General features: G+C 40.5%; 2 protein-coding genes across 2 annotated transcripts in view; both read left to right on the top strand.

Annotated features, from left to right (window-relative positions):
• Positions 1-809: 809 nt before the first annotated feature.
• Positions 810-2,985, top strand: LOC108669809 (kxDL motif-containing protein CG10681-like). Its single transcript, XM_018157219.2, has 3 exons — positions 810-1,104; positions 1,892-2,091; positions 2,379-2,985. The coding sequence occupies exons 1-3, from the start codon at positions 962-964 to the stop codon at positions 2,777-2,779; spliced, it is 744 nt and encodes a 247-aa protein (XP_018012708.1). The 5' UTR covers positions 810-961; the 3' UTR covers positions 2,780-2,985.
• A 4,812-nt stretch (positions 2,986-7,797) lies between these two features.
• Positions 7,798-17,315, top strand: part of LOC108669804 — a 10,782-nt gene continuing 1,264 nt past the window's right edge. Inside the window, exons 1-7 of the mRNA XM_047882664.1 lie at positions 7,798-8,505; positions 10,797-10,888; positions 11,522-11,642; positions 13,648-13,781; positions 15,180-15,350; positions 16,093-16,227; positions 16,579-16,758. Coding sequence (XP_047738620.1) covers positions 8,364-8,505; positions 10,797-10,888; positions 11,522-11,642; positions 13,648-13,781; positions 15,180-15,350; positions 16,093-16,227; positions 16,579-16,758 — 975 coding nt within the window. The 5' untranslated portion in view covers positions 7,798-8,363. The remainder of the gene's footprint in view (positions 8,506-10,796; positions 10,889-11,521; positions 11,643-13,647; positions 13,782-15,179; positions 15,351-16,092; positions 16,228-16,578; positions 16,759-17,315) is intronic.

Below are 17,315 nucleotides of genomic sequence, written 5' to 3'. Positions count from 1 at the left end.
ATTAATACAGAACAACTTTGGATTATGGCATTATTCGATGCGCGGATGCGGCTTCACCGGCTTGTAGTTAGGCTAGCGATAAATTTCTAGGAAGACTGGAAAAGTCTTCAACTTAACAACTGGAGTGGACTGGAAAAATTTTTAGGTATCTTATTAATAAGATGTAACGAGTTCATTTGTGCAGAACTGCAGATGTCCTCAATGCTTTAAAAATGAATTGTTCAAATGATATAATCTAACTAATGTAGGTATCTACCAAAATTATAGACTACCATCAATTTGGCATCAAATGGGGTAATAAGGGATGAGCATTGGGCAGGGTAGGCTAATAAGGGACAGTCCTTCAACATTTTATAGAATTGTCATAGCAGCTAATTTGAGCTAAACTTATTAAAATGTTGCAAAACTAAAGATAGTGGCATAAAGTTCAAAATTTTTCCTATCATTGTAGTATAAACTATAGCAAGTTAAGAACCACACATTTACTACCTCTAAAAAATCCATGAAAAAAAGTGCATGAAGTAAGATTTTGGAAAATGAAAAGTACCTCTGGCTTTGCTAATGTCTGTAGCAAAAAAGATATTTGCTGTATTAAAAAATTTTCCATTCATTCCAAGTCTTGATGTTTTTATTTTTATGTATTAATCATCCAATTTTTGAATAAAATAAAAAATTAACCCATGTTTTTGTAACACTTGCATAATTTCACTTGTAGAAATTTATTTTTTACCTGCAATTTCTAAAAAAATATGCCATACATTTCAGTTCACTTTTCTCAGCTAGTCAGCTTAGTGGGCTTAGTGGATTATATTGAAGTGATTGCCTATAGCCTTTTAAAGAAATTTTTATTTCTATCGCAGAAGAGTATGAGCTTAATGGTAGTTTTGTCTGAACTCATGACAACATACCTAACCCTTTACCAGATCCAATTGTGCTAAAAATATTCATCCAGTCATTCTACATGGCTGATCCAACTGTGGGCTCAGAAGGAGACTGCGTTGAATGCTGGGAGAACTACAGTGCAGGCGAGGTCATGGTGCAAGGACTGGCCGGACAGATTGACCAGCAAGACGTGGAAGCCATTGTCAGAGCACAAAAACAAATGTGAGTCACTGATGGCAAGCATTGCTTTTGTAGGTGTGAATACTACATTCAGACAACTGGAATTTTGACAGAAAATTCAATCCAAAAATAAGTCACCAATGTGTAGGTACTTCAAGAAAAAATCATGGTTTCTTGAACCATTTTATGTTGAATGATTGCCTATACTATTATTTTTATTGACAAAGCAAGCTGCTCAAGGCATCAGAACGGCTTAGAACGGCTGTCATCTGTAGTGTGGTAATTAGTGCACTTGTACGTATAGCAATTTTTTTAAGCAATCAAGTTAGTAGGTACTGTTTTCTGCCAGTACTTGAGCATATATTTTGTGTTATAGTTTTATAATCAATATACCTATATTAATTCTCAAAATATTCCATGATGAATCCTAAATATACTATACCTATATCTGTTAAAATAGTCATTGATTGGTATTTATGAATTTGTTATAAATATTTATAGCAATATTTAGATTCATTTTCCTTGTAGATAACCTTAATTACCTACTTGATGATGTGCTTTCATTAGTTTATGTTTCATCAACCAACATCAATTGAAACACTTTGAGAATCCATAAGAATCTTTCAGGTTTTTTATTTTTTCAACTTTTTTTATTAACAATTTTTACCACATTTACTGTTTTCTGTCTCAAGGTTTTTTTAGAGGGGGTTTCATAGGAGTAGAATTCCAGATATTGGTAGCTAAAATTTTTGGATTGCAATGAATCATGTATTTTGAGTAAAATATATGGATATTGTCTTCCATTGGTATCTAAATAATCTTTTTGCAGGCTGCAACGGTTTGAAAAAACTAATGAGATGTTGAGCAACTGCAATGCTCTCTCTGCATCACGCTATGCTGCGGCCCAGCAAGAATTTTCCAAGCACACTTCAATGCTTTTGCAAGCCAAGAAAGATCTGGACTACATCTTTAAAAAAATACGAGTTATTAGGTCAAAGCTTGAGATGCAGTATCCACAAGCTGTTAAAGGTTGGTTGGTGTTGATTTGAAATTTTCAGATGTGTTTACTGAACGTTTTGGTCAATTGCTCAAGATATTTTGGGTTATGAATAATGATTTTGTTTATTACTTTTTGATGATGATTAATGCTCTCTGACATCTTTAACAGGATTTGATGATGAATTCTCACTTAATTTTTCAGTTATTTTGAATAAAATCATTGATTTGGTTTCATACAAATACCTATCTACCAGTCCACATTCAAATTTACTCCCTTGAAATGCCATGGAAATTTTCATCTTTGACTTTGATTTCAGCTGTTGCTGAAAAATTCAATGAAGATGACGAGCTTGAAGAAGAAGGAGAAGACGCTCTGAAGAGACAATCATCTGCTCCTTCTTCTCATTCCACTGAAGGCTCCTCGTCTCAAACGCTGTCAAGCAGACAGCAGCAGGGAGAGACTCTGGCAGTTGACAGCGAGAGTGAGCAGAAGAGTTGCAGTGGTAGCAGCAGGAGTGGTGGAGATGTTGCATGTGCAGTACCTGAGGAGAAACCCAGTGGTGGAGAGTTAGCACTCAATGCAGATGTGGATGAGGATTATCAAGACGCTATTTTACGTGGGAAAGTTAAGAATATTAGTGGCAAACTTCACCACGTCAGTTCCTCAGACAGTTCCACGAGTTCAACAAAGTCTAGTTGTTCTTCATCAGATTCATAAGTGAACTGTGAAAAGTGTGCATTTGTATAAATAATTCATCTTTCCCTCTTCATTTGTTTTAATATTTCAGCACTGACTGATGTCTTATGTTGTTGTAATTGTTCATCTTGGTAGTGATGACTAGGGAGGTGGTTGTGATAGGTCACTTTTTCCGGGCACTGGGAGCCACTGGTAGTTCCACGACCATCACTGGCTGGCCGACCCGCCAGAACCATTTTATTGCTTTACACAACACCCTGGACAAGTTAGGTACTCATTTATCAACCAGGGTTGGATGAATGGCTGAGTTGACCATGAGCTGAGCTTCCCGGAAGAACTTGTCCACAGTGGGACTTGAACCTGGGAGCTGGGTGCGAGAGTCTGTCTCCACTGCACCACCGAAGCTCCCATATCTTATGATGCCATCTGCATCAGATGACGGACACACTTGGCTATAAGGCAGCTACATCAGTGATCAACCGCGGTGCACAGAACTTGAACCTACTGCTACCTAATCATCCATCTGACGCATATACATCACATTTTTCTCATTAGAGCCATGAGAATTATATATACGTCTTATCTCTGGGCTAATAAGACTACAGATATTTCATTATTTATTAACTTGATAAGTTCTGTATTAGGTTTAAACTATACTATTCAATTTTTGCATGAACATTCATTCCGTCATATGTGAATCGTTTCCCACTGCAGCTTTTAGTCTAGTTTTGTGAGTGCTCGTTGCTCCCATTGAGGATAGATTTAAAATTATTTTTATGAGGCGTCATTCTGGTTAACCTAATAATTTTTTAGCCATTTTTTGTTAAGGACCTGCTGTAAGTATCTGTAAGTGGCATACTCCTTCTCCCTGTGCACGCTCATACAGTAGTTGTTGTGCAGAATGCTGAAGGCTTCTACACTTTTATTAGCTAAAAACTAGCGAATTGAACCTATTTATTTTTTACAATTCAATTTTGTCTGCCTAATTTTTAGGAGAAAGTTATCTCAATTTCTTTGTAATATTTTTGTGGCTTGCAGAATGCAGGTGAATTTTGAAATTTATATGAAACCGTTACCTATATAAATGAAATTGTCCCTGACCTAAAGTTCGTACTAAGTCGTGCAGGTTGAGATCCCAGATTCCATTGTCACCTTTATGGAGCATTTGACATAATTGCAGCCATTTTGCCTTTGTATGACGCTGTTGCCGTAACTTGAACTTTTTTTATTGCCAGTAGGTAAATCAAAATTTTTTCAGAGTGAAGATTTTACTAGTGCATCACCAAAATCGCTATCGCGTCTTTTCGTATATATTTTTAGGCTGTGATATAAATCCGTTTATATTTATGTTTAGAATGTAACTGAATGAAAAAATTTTAATTTTTTACTGTATCCCACGCAAAGAGTGAATTTTTTGTTTGAAAAATAATAGTAATACTTAATAATTCGTTATGCTGGTTTCTATGCGACCCAAGAATAAATGAACGGCTTTATTTTGGTCACAGCGTGCCAGTTTGGTAGAATAGGGTACTGAAAGCTACCTGTGTTTTTTATATCGTTTATGTAATAATTTTTGTGGAGGTGCTAGCATATTATCATTACTAAAGCTGTGATATCTCAATCATCGGCAAAATCAAAGAGGAATGACCAAGCTATAGGGCATATTAACTGACCTATGTTTACAAGATTTATTTGATATAAGATACCAAAGAGCAAGGCAGTTTTTTATATTTTTTGCAGGCAGCAATGCTTGCAATCAGGATTTGATTAAAGATACCAAAGAGCAATGTTGTTTACCATCCATCCATCCACTTTTTCAATTGTAAATTTACAAATCATGCTACATTTACTTAGGACTATTTTTCTCGACAATGGTGAAAAAATTTCATGATTTCGTTTCGAAAGTTTGTTACTTGAATATTATACACGTATTAGCCTAAATTCTCACTTTCGGTACTTGTCAAAAATCCTATGGGATTTTTCGTTCCCAGAGGCATCTTTCCTGAGCGCCCCATCAGCCGGGAGCGAAGTTGTTATTAAGGAAGGATTGTTTGCACTTCCTTCTGTGCTAGTAGCTGACGTGTCTTGTGAACCTTTTTTATGAACCTAAGGTTATAACCGTGAGCGTTAGGTTAGGTTAAATCCATGAGCGCTCAGTTAGGCTATAACCATGAGCGCTCGGTTAGGATATAACCATGAGCGTTCGGTTAGGGCGTTAGGCCATAACTCTGAGCATTCGGTTAGGCCATAACCATGAGCGTTAGGTTAGGCTATAACAATGAGTGTTCGGTTAGGCTATAGCTGTGAGCGTTAGGTTAGGCCATGGCCATGAGCGTTCGGTTAGGTTATAACCGTGAGCGTTCGGTTAGGCCATAACCATGAGCGTTCGGTTAGGTTATAACCATGAGCGTTCAGTTAGGCCATAACCCTGAGCGTTCGGTTAGGTTATAACCGTGAGCGTTCGGTTAGGCCATAACCGTGAGCGTTCGGTTAGGCCATAACCATGAGCGTTCGGTTAGGCCACAACCATGAGCGTTCGGTTAGGTTATAACCGTGAGCGTTCGATTAGGCCATAACTATGAGCGTTCGGTTGGGCCATAACTATTAGCGTTCGGTTAGGCTACAACCATGAGCGTTCGGTTAGGTTATAACCATGTGCGTAAGGTTATTCTATAACCAGGCCTCGGCAGTCACTGCAGCGTCCCAGACTTGCTGCTCTTCTTGAGCTTAAGTTCAAGAAGTTACGTCCACTTGGCAATGTTTGAAAGTACCTGCGGACCTCGAGTTGTGGCATCTCCGCCGTTTGCGAGCTGCTGTGGAAGGTCAGCGGTGGGTGACTTCAGCGTAACGCCTCGAAAAAATCTCACAGAATATCTAACCATATTTTGTGAGATTTTTTGAGACATATTGCAGGACATATTTTTTATTCCGCGTTGATAAGCACTATTTTCCACCAGTTTGTTTGAAAGCCTTCGTGTAGTTCGTGACGTGATGCGTCTTCTAATCCTGTTGTCGAATTCCCTTCAAATAGTTCATGTGATATGGGACATTTTTTATAGCCCGTGTTCTGTGTAGTCCCCGCATCCCTATAGCCGTGTGCCGTGTGGACCCTGCATCCATAGAGCCCGTGTGCCGTGTGGTCCCTGCATCCATATAGCCCGTGTGCCGTGTGGTCCCCGCATCCATATAGCCCGTGTGCCGTGCGGTCCCCGCATCCATATAGCCCGTGTGTATAGCCCGTGTGGTCCCCGCATCCATACAGCCCGTGTGGTCCTCGCATCCCTATAGCCCGGTGTGGTCCTCGCATCCCTATAGACCGTGTGGTCCCTGCATCCATATAGCCCGTGTGGTCCCCGCATCCCTATAGCCCGTGTGCTCCTCGCATCCCTATAGCCCGTGTGGTCCTCGCATTCCTATAGCCCGTGTGGTCCTCGCATCCCTATAGCCCGTGTGGTCCTCGCATCCCTATTGCCCGTGTGGTCCTCGCATCCCTATAGCCCGTGTGGTCCCTGCATCCCTATAGCCCGTGTGGTCCCCGTATCCATACACCCTATGATCCTCGCACTCACATAGCCCTTGTATCCTGTACAGCCCGTCTAATCCCCATATAGCCTTTGTGGTCCCGCATCCATATAGCTAGCCCGTGTGGTATCTATATAGCCAGCGTGGTCCCTGCATCCTTACAGCCGTGTGGTCCCACACCGTGTGGTAGTCGGTAGCTCAGTGCGCACTGGCGAGCTTATCGTACACGCCCCTGCGGCACCTCCGGCGCTATCGTCTTGCCTCCGCCAGCTTTGTTATCTACATTCATTCAATGAATTCATTCATAAATTCTTCTCTTCATTCAATAATGAATTCCCTGTATTCATTTATGAATTTTCTGCATTTATTTATGAAATTTGTTCATTCACGTATGAATTATATTCTTTCTCGTTCATATGAATGAAATCAGTTGAATTAGCTAAACAATTACCGTTGTTTGTATATTACCGCAGATTAGCGAATAAATGAGGCTATTCTCACAATTTAATTTAACTAATTTTGTTGCGTTCAAACTCAGCTCCGCTCGAACCATGATAAATAGTGCGACTTATTTAGTGATGCTTCACTCAGAGAAATTAGTGAGACTTGGTCCGAATATTGATGCACTTTTTGCCCGTGCGTAGGTCATCCTGACCCAGTTTGGACCGGCAAACGTGTGTGTATCAGAGTTCCGCAACCATGGTGTCCGGGCTCGTCGTATTTTACTGTCTCTTGGCAGCTGATATGTCATACGGTGGCATAACTTATTGTTAACTACCGACGAATAATAATTATTGTACGATTGTCATTAAATTCTAATCTTGCATTCATCACAATACACACACGCTTGGGGTTACACGTTTTTTAATTCAAAGGCTATTGTACTCGCGAAAGGTTCAATTTAACGTTCACTCTTTGTTAAATGCAAGATTTTTTCATTTCAAATTAAGGGAGACAAAACAGCGTACCAGTTTACCGTATCAAAATAATAATTATGTATGGGAGATTGTTGTAATAATAACTCTACGAGGTAGAAATGCCAGCGTATATGACTCGTTATCAGAAAATGAAGTTCTCAAGTGTCGTTTTTACGTGGCTTATAATCTCGACACGAGATGCACCCAACGCGCCGACAGGTTCGCGGTCGGTTCAAAAATCAGATTTGAGATGCATGCTGCCAGTCGAGGGTCAGCCGTGGCGAAGTGAAGAGTGTGTGGCGTGGCGTCGAGTGGCTGAGAATAAAGTTTTGAGTTTGCAGGTTTTCTGCATATAAATTGCTCTAAAGTAATACGAATAATTGGAATACGTCAATGTACTCATTTATGTAGGTCGTGGTAATTTATTTATTTTGAATGATACCGCTTTTAAACTTTAAATTGTTTATACATGAAGAATGTGCCTCTCAATGTGAACACGAAGAATATCAAGGAAAATTTGGGTTATTTAGATAGTTATTACTTTCATTTAATTAATCTGTGCAGAGATTCAGAGGTTACTTATCATTCCCACATTTTACAGATAAGAAGTATTGTGTACCTGTAAATGAGCGAGAGTTTATACGTAACGACAAAACATAGGTACAAACCCCTTTTAAGAATATAAAATTTTTACCCATTACTACCACTCATAATGTGACGCACGCGTCGGCTGCTAAGTATCACCATTTACAGCCAACAAGTTGTTTAGTCTACTACCGTCTATTGCACTGATTTATGAAATATCCACTATTCCACAGGCCCGTCATAAGAATTCAGTTTCTTCAAGTCTTGAAAAAAGTGCCAAGCACAATTCACGTTTGCTTCAAAAACTCGTGTGCCTGCATGGAACGCTTCTCAAGTCTAGGCGAACTTCTTACCATCACAGCTATTCTGCATTTTGCTTATTATATATTGCATTACAGCTTCTTCGTGTTGAATGAGATCATGACTTGACCTGATTCCTGTGAGGCTAGGGTTACCGATACAATTAGACAAAAAAATTATATGTTTTCGAACGTTGTGCGGCTCTTTTGAAGCTCTATTATAAATTTGAGTTCTTCTTTTGTACAATACAGTATCAATTAAGAGTATTTGCATATCATATTATGGCGGCATCATCAACATTGATCCGGCGGCAACACTGGCCCCTGAATCAGCGGTTCTTCCCGCTAGTTGTATTGCTACTCTTCTCCAACGTGTGTGTCGCTGTGGAAGACAACGAAACCATCGAAATTATCTGCCCTTCCGGTAACTATTGCCTGATTTTTAGGTTGTTATCATTAAATTTACATAATTATTCTTTCTATCTTCTTTAATAATCGTTAATCTATTCATAATTATTCTTCAATCATAGATTTTTTTATGTGTGTGATCTTTCTTGATTCTTCCGTGATTAAAACTTGCAACAGTTCGATCAATAATTTTCGAGAACATTGATGATTGAATAGTTTTGTACTTTGAACAAATGTAAATCGATGATTGAGTATTTTACCATAGAATTCGTCAAGTGACATCCGTATAGCGTAATCGTGCTGTCAAGCTACTACAAATTGAACAAAGCTATTTCATAACAAATTTTTTAACAATACAAGTAGATTACGATCACAGACATGAGACAGCATCTGCTTCTGTAAGGGTAAGTTGTCATGCTGTCAACTGTCAAGTCATGCATTTGTGATGAAACGCCCACAGTACTACAACTATTTGAGTAGCTATGGTTAATTATTAGGTATGGTCGGTTACAGACTTACAGTAATACTCGTAACATTTGCAATGGTTTTTGATAAGCTGTCACGTATAGGACATAACGAATGAAACTTGGAATAACAAACCCCTGGAGCTACAGCCACAACGCCAGCTGAGGAACCTATAATGGCAGCGGTGCTGACCGATTCGACACTTCAGCGAACTCGCGTGCGAACTCGCCTGCGAGCTCGAACTTCATTTTCAACTCTGGCACGCATAACTCCTTCAATTATGAACGGATTTTATTCAAATTTGAAATATAAGTAGATAATCAAAAAGTAATTGACGTAAAAATCTGAAAAAATACCCTCCGCAGCGTACTGATATTATCTACTTATATTTCAAATTTGAAGAAAATCCGTCCATTATTGACGGAGTTATGCGTGCCAGAGTTGAAAATTAAGTTAGGTTTTCCATTCGAGCTCGCAGGCGAGTTCGCACGCGAGTTCGCTGAAGTGTCGGACCGGTGCGGTGCTGCTGTACTCAATGCCAGGGGGCGGGTGCGTACAGTTCATATTCTTCACCATCGTCCTCTATGCCGGGCATTGCGACTTTATTTGATCAGGAGAGTAAAATACAACTAACATTGTAGCTATTTTATATTAAAAAATAAACATTTATTTCATGGATACGTGAAATAATAGCGAATTTTATATACTAGAGTTTGTTAGTTGCAATGGATGTCTTCCATGTAGGCTATCAAAATTTTTTTACGCCCTGGCAGAAACAGTTCTGAAAATGAGTCAAATATACGATTGTAAAACGTAAAAATATTGTCCTTTAGGTTTACACGTCCGAGTTAATTGTTGAGAATTTTATTGAATTCTACGAAGTTAACCTAGAAGTCGCCTAACCTAACCTCTTCCTTTGCCATCGGCTTGACCAACAGATCTGTTTAATTCGCTTGTCTCTACAATTTCGTATCATCCGCTAAGTTTAACGTGTAATTTTAGAAGGATAACCCGGAAGTCATTCATTAAAATGCGAAAGTTTGAACAAGTGTTTAGCTCACGATTTTAAATGTTTATTCTCTCTGGAGCTTCGCTACGCGCATGCGGACCAGACGCTCTCAAAATAGGCTCTCTTATACAAGCTCCTAGGAAAATGAATCGAAACGTTGAAGGCTTGGTGGTAACAATTGTAAGCGGAGCAAGAAGTGTCTGGCAACAATTGCGCAGTAGAACTACGTTGCAGCGATTATCATGTATGTTTTGCATCGCTTCGAAACTTGGTACAGTGGGACGAATTTTCATAGCAGGTTTTCCTCGTACAAGTTCTTCAAATCAAAAGTGATTTTAACCTAATTAACAACGATGATATTTAATGACCTTGTGCAAGCATTATCGAAATTACTTACGTCCGTTTCGTTTTCACGTGCGTAAGTACTAAACGCTGAGTAAGTTAGGCTGCTTAGGCGTACAAAGTGGCCAAAACATGAAGTAGAAGCTAAAAAAATTGACAATTCCTGCAGGAACGTAATGGGAATAAATAGCAGAAGCATATTAACTCAATGTTACTTAGCGGCCATACCTCAATGATACTTGCCGTACCTCAATGATACTTGCCGTACCTCAATGATACTTGCCGTCCCTCAATGATACTTGCCGTCCCTCAATGATACTTGCCGTCCCTCAATGATACTTACCGTACCTCAATGATACTTACCGAACCTTAATGTTACTCGCCGTACCTCAGTAATACTTACCGAACCTAAATGATACGTACCGTACCTCAATGTTACTCGCCGTATCTCAGTAATACTTATCATTAACATTATGAATGTGTACACACAGACGAAGGCGATACGGAGTACTGCTCATGCAACATCAACCAGACGGGACTCAGCCGCCTGCTGCAGGTCAAATGCGACTTCCTCAACAAAAAGGTTACTAGTATGCATTTTTAATACACATTACGAATTGCATGTCAACTCAGATAATTCCTATCTGATTATTTTGTTGAAGAATCGAATCATAACAATCAGAGAATCATGTTGAATCAAATCATAACAATCAGAGGATCATGTTGAATCGAATCATAACAATCAGAGGATCATGTTGAATCGAATCATAACAATCAGAGAATCATGTTGAATCGAATCGTAACAATCAGAGAATCATGTTGAATCTGTTATATGCAGGGTTATGTGCAGAAGGTGCGGTGTTATGTGCGGAAGGTGCGGGAGTTATATGCGGGGTTATGTGCAGAAAGTGCAGGGTTATGTGCAGAAGGTGCAGGGGTTATGTTTAGAAGGTGCGGGAGTTATATACGGGGTTATGTGCATAAGGTGCGGGGTTATGTGCAGAAGGTGCCGGGGTTATGTGCAGAAGGTGCGGGAGTTATATGCGGTTCTACACGAACTTGTAATTGCTGCATTCTCCTAGTAATGAATCGTCAGTTATGGAAAGATCGGGTTCCAAAGGCCGGATCCCTTGTGAATCAAGTCACGAAAAGTTCAAGAATCGGCAACAGGCCATGGGTCTATTTCTTCAGTGCCGACACTTCTATTCTATTTTATTCTAAAGTTTATGCTGGTGTGCAGGCGCTGTCCTCCGCCCTGGACATCTGGCACTGCGGCAGCGTGCGTCTCGTCTCCTCGCCGCCCATCACGCGCCAGTCCAGCTACAAGACTTTCGTGGGTTCGTTGCATGGTCATATTACATCTTGTATACATTCTTTTATAATATATTTTAGTTATATACATGTATATGTACCTATGTTTACTTCACTCCCAATGCTTGCTTCACGTCTTGCCAGTCCAGCTACAAGACTTTCGTGGGTTCGTTGCATGGTCATATTACATCTTGTATACATTCTTTTATATTATATTTTAGTTATATACATGTATATGTACCTATGTTTACTTCACTCCCAATGTTTGCTTCACGTCTCGCTAGTGCAGCTACAAGACTTTCGTGGGTTCGTTGCATGGCCATTTCATGTCTTATATACATTCTTTTATAATATATTTTAATTAGATAGTATCTATGTTTAGTTCACTACACATTGAGCTCTTGTCACGACACATTAATTATGTAAGTACTCGTATACACATAATATAGCATCTGATTCACTCCTAATGCTTGCTGCACGTCTGGTATGCATTTTTTTATAAAATCTATTATATAATTGTTTATAATTAATTTATAACAGTTAATTTCATATAATATAATGATATTTTATTTATTATAATTATTTACCAGGATTTTCTCATTTGTGGTAATAGAAGACCTCAGCCTATCAAGGCACGTATATGTTAGATCAATGAGCCTATTGGACAATAAACCAATTAGATCAATTTCTACTGCCACTTCAGATAAGATGTGTTACGAGGTCTGTCCTAACTTGCTTACGTCGCGTCACACTCTCGTTTTTAACCTTTCTTGAAAAATTAAGCCTTATATTAAACTGCCGACGCCATTGGATGCTTGCCAACTCCGTTGTATGGCTTTTCATCGATCAGTTAAGCGATGCAGTGAAGCTGTAAACTGTTGTATGTGATGTAGCATGGATATTACAATATATAGCCTGAAAGAAAATTAATTTAAGTGGCCGGCAAGTCAGTGTTAGGACCAATGTTTGGTAGGAACGGTCAGTTCCGTGCTATCTGAACAGTAACGCAAGATTTTTTCACAGTAACACAATATTCTGAAATAAAACGAAATAGTTCCGTGGAAAAACTCGATAAAGCAAGGTCTCGTTCGTTTTAACCAGGAATATGTTAGAATATTGAATTTCAACGACCCTATTCCCATAATAATGTATGGAAAGCCAATCTAGCGTGTCGGCTTAAAATAATTTTTTTCATACAATTTGACTTATGGGTTTAAAGAAAAGTTTGACGAAATTCGCTCTTAGTATTCACTCATGGTCTATACAAGGTCCCCGAAGGATTACTAGAATTTGAAACAAGAACCAACACCGGGGCCACGGCTATAAGCTTAAAAAAATTCGCTGCAACTTCTCCACGCGACAAAATTTCTTCTCGCTTTGAATCACCGACATGTGGAACAGCCTCCCCGATGACATCGTTGGCGCTCCAAGTATGAACGCGTTCAAGAACAGACTAGATAAAGCTATGGAAAAATATATGTTCAGATTTGAAATGCCTAGCACCATGTCGAACCCGGTGGAAGTCTAGTAGCTTCTTCAAACTATCGCCAGTCATGAAAAGATCCGGTCAAATGACACGATTTTAGATCTTTTGTGAACAAGGCACGAAAAGGAAAAGAATCGGCGACAGGCCACATCAGGCCTACACTTCAGCGCCGAGATCAATATGTTATGTTATAGTGTTATCTTATGTTATAGTGGTTATATCCATGGCTTGTCATCGATTGAATGTGTATATTTTTCTAAATTGTATTTCTGCTACAAGCGTCCACGGATACCTGCATTGAGCCTCCATATCTGGAAATTTGCCGTGTCATTTCAATATTCTCATTTGAATGATAGAAATTCATCATTATCTGATAAATAAGGTACTACAATATTGGACTAAGTTTGTCACTCCATGTATCAGGGATCGGGATAATCGACTGCAAGGTGGAGGGTCTGTTTCTATTTCATTTGAATGATAGAAATTCATCAATATCGGATAAATAAGGCACAATATTTGACTAAATTTGTCACTCCATGACTCAGGGATCGGGATAATCGACTGCAAGGTGGAGGGTCTGCCCAGCAAGCTGATCAGGGACCACCACCGCGGCGCCCTCAGGATCAAAGAGTCCACCGTGGGCGTCATCGAGGCGGGCTTCATAGACAACATTGACGAGGTATTTTATTTTATTTTTTTTATATTTTTAGGAATAATATTTATTGCAATATTCTCTCATTGAAAATACTGTTAGCTTTTATATTTTACCCACACACCGGCGAGGTATTTTACCCCCCCCCCCCCTCGAAGAAACGATGGCGAGGTATTTTACCTCCCGATGAAACAAACAACAATTTGAAATAATTTTAGCCGTTACATTCAACTCAAACAACATCGACGAGGGATCTTGCACTGTCCCTCGATCAAATCGCGGTCAGAGAAATGAACGTGACTTAGTCAAAATAGCGATGCACTGTTTTGGCCTTGTATGGGCCATTTTGATCCAGCAAATGGGCGTATCAGTGCTACGTTCTCTCAAATTCTCTTGCTGTTTGTTCGCAAGTGTGTCAAAATTTAAACAACATGGCCTTTTCATTCGTCTGAGTAGTCCTTAGGAACGCAGTAATATATCTTTTGATATACGAGGCTTGTATACTCTAACTAAAAATACTATTCATTTTCATATTCGACCCAAACAGCATCGACGAGGCAACTTGCTCTGTTCCACGCTCAAGAACAGAGTATAATTTTTTATCATATTCACTCTTACTAAAAATACTCTTCACGTTCATATTCGACTGAGGATGAAAAGAAATGGGAGCTGCAATCGCATGAGTCCAACCTCAGCAAGTTGAAGCTAATTGCTGCTAGCAAATTTACTACCATTGTAGATGAAATTATTCCATATCATTGTCAGGAAAATCTTTCGTGGACATCTTCGGTGTCAAATATTCACGCGACATTGCCTTTCTTGCTTGCACTTGAATGTCTACTAAGGAAAGGGTGGCCCAGTGGTTACAGTTCAGAGTACCAAGATTGGCGCAGAGAGGCGCGGGTTCGATCCCAGCTCTGTGCTCGAGTTTCTGGTCAGAATCGGCAAGGAGGCCGGGCGGTTAGCCAAGTAGAATTGTAGCAGTGAGTTGCGAGATCGAGACCGCAAAATGCTGTGAATGTTCGGCGATGTTAAGAATCGGCGGCAGGGGCTAATAATCTATGAAACCGCAATTATTATTATATTATTGTGAGAATTTTGTGTTGCTGTATTTGCGACATAGGAGCCGGCTCCAATTTATTTTAAGCTTATATTCCTGACGTTCCTAATTTACCAGCATGTTTATTTCCGCATCGGGCTCGACCAAATCGTCCGAATTTCAGAATCAAAAATGAGCTACATGGGTGTTCAATGGACACTTAGTGATGCCTAGTGTTCCCGAAAGCTGTTACCAGGTGTTCTATGTATCCCTATGTTCTCCATCAACACCCAGTGATGCCTAGTAGTGTTCCCGACAGCTGTTACCAGGTGATCCATGTATCCCTATGTTCTCCTAACACCTAGTGATCCTAGTGTTCCCGGCAGCTGCGGTATCTTGTGTTCGAGGACTCTGTAGTGGAGCGCTTCGCAGGGCCCGCAACCACGCAGGCTGCGCTGACGCTCAGCAGCCGCGAGCTGCACACATGGAACGGCTTGCTTATTGACAACGTCACTATTGCTGCCATCGCCCCCAACGCATTCAACCTCACGCATAAGGTGCAGGGGTTATGTGCAGAAGGTGAAGGGGTTATGTGCAGATGGTGCGGGGTTATGTGCAGAAGGTGCGGGGTTATGTGCAGAAGGTACGGGGGTTATGTGCAGAAGGTACGGGGGTTATGTGCAGAAGGTGCGGGGTTATGTGCAGAAGGTGCGGGAGTTATATGCGGGGTTATGTGCAGAAGGTGCAGGGGTTATGTGCAGAAGGTGTGGCTCAGCTTCATGAGCTAAGCTGGAATTTCTAATTTTAATTTACTCCAAGTTATCGCTGGAATTTCTAATTGAAGGAAATTGAAGTAATCTCGGTTTTGAGATTCTCATTTCTTGGAAGGGAAATTACTATCGTTGAATAATGATGTTCATTATTGGTTAGTAGTCCTGACGGAAGGTCGTTGGAGGAACGAAATATTTCCCTACGTTGTTTCATTGAACTTTATCGATTGAAGAACTTTACGACCTCGTATTTATAAATTTGCCTAGCTTTTGCTATTGCAAGATACAAATTAACGACCGATACAAATTCCATACATAAATAATTTATGGGAACAAAATTAACCAGAGCCCAATACGCGCATCTCATTTCCCGCTATTTACACGTGACTAAAACTTGAACAATACCTAATTACATAACAATGTTTAAATACTTATGAATGCAAATGATTGTACTATAATTAACCAATGTGCAAATATCAAACGATATATAACAATATCGGAAATAATGAAGAATATCGGTGGCTGGCAGGTGGATGATGAAGAGGTCGTCATCAGGAACTCGCGAGTGGGCGACGTGGGTAGCGGGGCACTCGTCGTCAGCGGTGACATCAACGTTAACATCACCGACAACGTCTTCCATAAAGTCGGCGACGGCGCCTTCCAGGTCACTGTGACCCACTTGTTCCAAGTCTGTTGTTCGCTTTATTTCTTTAATTTAATGGAGACATGAGAGCTACACGAGGTGGTGGAGGGGCTGACACGCGGTTGTAATGGAGGAACAAAATACAATTGTATGATGTCACATTCTGATTTTGATGTGACAGGTCCGGGACGTGCTGGCGGTGGTGTTTCAATTGTATGTCACATCCTGATTTTGATGTGACGATGTGGCAGGTCCGGGACGTGCTGGCGGTGGTGTTTCATTTGTATGTCACATCCTGATTTTGATGTGACGATGTGACAGGTCNAGATGTGTATAAGAGACAGTCCTGATTTTGATGTGACGATGTGGCAGGTCCGGGACGTGCTGGCGGTGGTGTTCCAGAACAACCTGCTGTACTCGTGGGGGGCGGGGGCGCTGGCAGAGCTCAGGTGTCCCGCCAAGTTCTCCATGCGGGACAACAGAATAGCGCGGCCCCCCGCCAGCAGCGCCGCGCCGGTGCTCAATTTCCACCAGACCTGCGGCACGCCTCAGGTGAGAGGCTAGGGGTCGTGAGAGGGGGATCGTAGCTCAACGAGGGTAGTTCAAGGAGGGCAAACTTAACTACAGGAGGGTTCCTATTTATCTCCGCCAGCCGATAGTTCAGGGTCCGCGTTGAGATGCACTGCTGTCCGGGAGGGTTACACCTGGGAAGGTAACTAAGCGAGGGTAAGGGTAATTACGAAAGTTATAATCTTCAGGGACCTCTAGGCGATGATTTTTGAACAAAAAGGTATCTCTCTTTCCAGAATCGGTATAATTGTATAAATAATAAGTGCTTTTAAGTAAATTCTGATCAGAAGAATTGCAAAGCAAAGTCGTCGTATTCGAGTAGAATTGTTTACGTTGCAAGAAAAGAAGAAACCAATTCTTGTGGTTGCTGTCAATAGGTTGCCTGTTATTACACACTGATGAAACTAGTGCCCTGCAGCGTGGCAAGTAAAGGCCGTTTTTGTAGCTTGCGCATTTTTTCAGTCATAGCGATAACATAATTCATTATCAGTAAAGCCACGTATTCGCAGAAATCGGTGTAGTATAGCGGCAGTTTTTGT

This window comes from Hyalella azteca, unplaced genomic scaffold (assembly GCF_000764305.2).
Source record: "Hyalella azteca isolate HAZT.00-mixed unplaced genomic scaffold, Hazt_2.0.2 contig10992, whole genome shotgun sequence".
NCBI lineage: Eukaryota > Metazoa > Arthropoda > Malacostraca > Amphipoda > Hyalellidae > Hyalella > Hyalella azteca.
Note: the sequence above shows the minus strand (reverse complement) of the source record. Positions and strands in the feature narration are given on the sequence as shown.